Source organism: Nelumbo nucifera, chromosome 4 (genome assembly GCF_055504915.1).
Source record: "Nelumbo nucifera cultivar China Antique chromosome 4, China Antique-T2T, whole genome shotgun sequence".
NCBI classification, from domain to species: Eukaryota; Viridiplantae; Streptophyta; class Magnoliopsida; order Proteales; family Nelumbonaceae; genus Nelumbo; species Nelumbo nucifera.
The window spans coordinates 27,492,832-27,497,478 of record NC_142652.1 but is presented as its reverse complement, the minus strand read 5'-3'; the positions used below and the strand labels follow the sequence as shown (position 1 = coordinate 27,497,478).

Below are 4,647 nucleotides of genomic sequence, written 5' to 3'. Positions count from 1 at the left end.
TCTGAAGTTTGGCCTTGATCTGAGATCTCCCAAGAGAGATCTAATGAAATCTCTCCTGCAGAGTTCGGACTTTGTCTGTACAGCAAGTAGGGTTGATAAAAAATAGCCCTATACACTCCACCGGTCGAAGGGTTTAATAGATCTCGGTAGAGAAATGAGATTACTACTCACAGAAAGTGACAAAAAAAAGAATAAGATTAGAGAGCAGCCTCTTGTGATACCATGTCAATTCCAAATGAAGAAGAAAAGAGAAAAGAGAATCACACGAAAATGGATGAATGTATAATGTCCCACACGCCCAGAAAAATTACTCATCATCCTCTCTAAACCTTTACCACAATAACTGTTACATTCACCATCATTACTGAGATTTACTAAACCCTTCACCGTGTGTGCTGTGGGTGTACGTGTAATGCGTAGAGAGATCTACTAAACCCTTCTCTCTAGTGCGTGTGTACTGTTCCACACATGGATCTTCGTTTGGGTAGCCAAATGTATCTCTCCTGCGTGTGTTGTCCCACACGCCCAGAAAGATTATTCTCCGTGTATTACGGAAATATTCCAAAACGATACTTATCGGCTGATACGAGCCGATAAGTTGCGAATTTGATACACACCACCAGCTCGATTTGCATTCACCTCTGCTTCCCGCAATCAATGACGTTGGTCCACAAACTCAAGATCTTACGGTTCAGATCAATTGATCTTCTAAACATATGCAGTTTATGATAACAACTTGTCCTTTTCACTTGGGCATTCTGGATATACTATTATCCAAGTTAGACATCAATCCAATAGCCAAACAGGACGAGTTCAAATCAGCCCCCCACAACGTCCCACAGCACATCCCTGTGCCGTGTATTGTAAATATCGTGTGGGGGCAATCTTGGGGGGGGGGGGCTGATTTGGTCTCAAACAGGACGGGGTAATAGAATCCAGGTGATGGTGTGGCCGTGGGATGTCGGAGTTTCACTGTTGACTAATCGTTTTGAAATTCCACCAACCATTTTTGTCTGCAAAATATCTTGGTTACCCAAATGAAGAACACAAAACTCCTTCGCGCTTCCGCCAGAATCAGCTAACAAAAGAGCATCATTGTTGGGTGTGTGAAGTTCGAAAACATGGACATGACGGAGGAAGAGTTGGCGTGTAGGAAGAAGGTGATGATCGCCATTGATGAAAGCGAGTGTAGTCACTACGCGCTCAAGTGGGTACTTGACAATCTTCATGATTCTCTCTCCACGTCGTCGCTCATCATCTTCACAGTTCAGTCAATAGCTGATTTTTCTTACCTCCCTGCGGCATCGCCCGGTTCTGCTCGCATGTTCTGTCCTCCTTCTACCAGTTATGATTCGGCGGTACCCCTTTTTTGTATCTATGCTTTTGATGCTTTTGGGGAGGGGATTTTTTTTTTTTTTTTTTGGGTGTGATAAGAGGGGATCTAATTTTGATTTTTGAAGTTAACTCTGCTATTTCTTTAACCGACTTCCATGTGTTCTTGTTCTCTTTCTTCTTTAGAAGACATAGTCTGTTCCCTGTTAATAAACCTCTTACATGAGCTACAGTTACTTGTGTGTAACTCATTTAACCGACTTCTTTGCATTGTTTTGTTGTTCTCTTTCTTCTTTAGAAGACATGGTCTGTCCCTTGTTAATAAACCTATTTCTTTATATTCCTGTTCTCTTTCTTCTTTAGAACATGATCTGTTCTCTGTTAATAAACCTCTTACACGAGTTACTTGTGTGTAACTTATTTAGTAATAAAGCCATTTACTGCTTCTACTGAGAGTCATGAGAAAGTAATGAAGTTCGGATTCTCTACCTGAAATATGGCCCTTAAATGGCCCTATGGTCAAGTTTTTCCTACGTTTTTTAATCTTAATTTTGTTGTGGAAAGAGAGGAATTGATTGCGTTTAATTTCTGTTCAATTTATAATGATAATAAGCTGATACAGCCAATGGGTCTCATGTGATTTGATGGATCTAGAATTGATTTTCCTTGTTACACAGATATAGAATTGATTAAATCCGTCCAAGAACATCAAAAGAAGGTTGCTTTGGCTCTCTTGGAAAAGGCTAAAGGCATCTGTGCTAGCCAAGGGGTATGGTAACTTAGTTCCTTTGCCCCAATTTTAGTTGGTGACATTTATGGCTTATCTACTTCATTTTTAGAATATAAATGTCAATGGGTGAAATAAATGCATTTAGTGAGTACACTTAGTGCAGGAAGAATATCAAAATGCACAATATCCTTGGGACAGAAGTTGGTGATTGAAGGATAATGATCATGCTTTATCTTACAACAGGTAATTGCAGAGACAATTACAGAAGTTGGTGATCCTAAAGAGGCCATATGTCATGCAGTGGATAATCTCAACATCGATCTACTTATTTTAGGTAGCCATGGACGGGGAGCTCTCAAAAGGTCAGTTGATTTCCTTTTGAGTTGCTATTCCTCTACAACGATGTGATATCACTCAGATTTAGTCTGCATCCTCAAGTCATTATTTTCTACCAACGGTTTCATTTCATTCTAAATTACTGGGATTTTTGTGTTCTGCCCCCATGGTGTAATGTGCTAATATAATTTCCCCTTGTGATCTTTTGCAATATCCACTTGCATTATCTAGATTCCTTTCAAGTCTCCTCTCATCTTGATAGATCATGAATGTCATTGAGATTGTTATTATTCAAACTGTCTCTGGTTGCATAGGATAATGTTAATACCAGTATGATTATGGAAGTCTATTTTACCCTTTTATGCTTTCACCTTAGTGTATGAACATGTGTAGTTGCATATTATTAATTGGTCAGAAGAAGTGAGAAAAGGTAAAAATAACACTATTATAGAAGAGAAGGATGTTCATTTTAATATTGATCAGAACAATAGAGTAGGTTCTTACCAAATTTCTGGCACCCCCACCTAAGGGGAAAATGATCTTCTTGAGACTATTAGCATTTCACCATTACTTGATCAGAATTTGGTTCAATCTCTTCAGTTTGGGGGACAGGTAAAGCAGAGGTTGCTGTTTAGAAGGTTCTGAACCTAGCTCTGTGGTAATGACATTTTATCTAGCTCTGATGGTAAAAAATGCTAGGGGTTAGATCCATATCCAGCCCACCCCTCCCAAGGCCCTGGATAACCAGTGTTGGGTAATGGCAAGCATATATACTTTGATGTGAATGTTCAGTTCTATTTTATACTTCAGATAACTGATGAGTATGTCAAGCTGGATGCGAATAATACCTTACGTTAAGAAAAAATAGTCCTTATTTTTTATTTTTAGACTTTTTAATGGATGACCTCTAAACAATAGAAAATTATGAAGATTGGATGCACAAATGCATGAAATAATAGCATATAAATGTTTGTTGTAAGAATACACTGATATCATATTTATACATTTGAATTACAACATTGGAGGTGCTTCGTTGATATTTCACTACTCATATGCTATTTATTTACTTTTTTTTTTTTTACATTTAGGGGCTGTTTAGTAACAGCTAATTGACAATTCTTTTTCTTCCAGTGAATAAGTTACTAAGGATGTTGTGAGTCCTTGATGGCTGAATTTGGGATAATTAGGCCAGGATACCTTAAAATAATTTGTTATTTAATTATTTTATCAAATAAAAGACAAAGTAATAAGTTGTTCACTTCAGCCACTTCAGCTATTATCAAATAGCCCCTTGGCTTCAAAAACAAGATATAAAACATGATTTCAGCATATTACATGGGATACAAGTACCTACTTTCTCCATGTCTGGGATTTTAGGAAATGAAGAGTCATATTTCTCTTTCCCATATCTGTTCCACGTTTGTATCTGTTTCTGAGCCTCATCAAACTAGGGTAGATTCAACTTTAACTCAGAATTAAATGGAGAAATCAAAAGGAATGTATTGAATTCCCAGTTTTGTTCACCTCAAAAATGCTACGTTAAAGTCACTCTCCAAGTCGTGTATTTTTTGTTCTCTGGGGTCTGGAAACAAAGCAACTGCATATTTGGTATCTAAGTTTTCTCGTTGTGACAAATGGTGTTCTGAATATGAACCTTAGTTACACATGACCGAAGTAAAACATATTTGGCATCTGGGCCTCATCAACCTATCATATTAAGGCTTTATCTTTGTTACAGAGACCTTTTCATTCATTCTGTTCCCAACTATTATATTCAATATCCATTTCACCTCATAGGCAAATGCTAGCAGCAAATAATTCGTTCTTCTGGTTCATCATGTGCTTTCAATTTTAGATATTATAATGAGAAAATATTTTTGTAGTATTTTATCTATCAATGGAAAGATAAATCAGGTGATTGTTTGAAGTATAGTTGTTCTTTTGTACAATACTTCATTTCTAATATGAATTTGTTGAAACAGGGCAGTCCTAGGGAGTGTGAGCAACTATTGTGTTCATAATTCTAAATGCCCGGTTCTTGTAGTGAAGAAACAAGGGAATAAAGTTTGATTCCATTACCCACTTAAAATGATTTGGTAAAAATATCTATAGTCCCTGTGCATGTGTTGTTTGATGTAGTTGACATTGTAATAAATCTAAAGAAAAAGACAGAAGCTAAGACTTTATGAATGGAGTAAGTGAAGTCCATTTGAATTTGACTGTTAAATATTTTTTGTTTCTTTTGTTAA

At 37.0% G+C, this 4,647-nt stretch overlaps 1 protein-coding gene across 2 annotated transcripts; it reads left to right on the top strand.

The window, feature by feature from the left end:
• Positions 1-848: 848 nt before the first annotated feature.
• Positions 849-4,647, top strand: LOC104602931 (uncharacterized). Of its 2 annotated transcripts, none has more exons than XM_010266805.3 (4): positions 849-1,344; positions 2,010-2,101; positions 2,306-2,424; positions 4,386-4,647. In XM_010266805.3, the coding sequence occupies exons 1-4, from the start codon at positions 1,122-1,124 to the stop codon at positions 4,417-4,419; spliced, it is 468 nt and encodes a 155-aa protein (XP_010265107.1). In that variant the 5' UTR covers positions 849-1,121; the 3' UTR covers positions 4,420-4,647. The 2 variants fall into 2 exon arrangements, with proteins under 2 accessions (XP_010265107.1, XP_010265106.1); XM_010266804.3 differs by having other exon boundaries at positions 870-1,344; positions 4,381-4,647.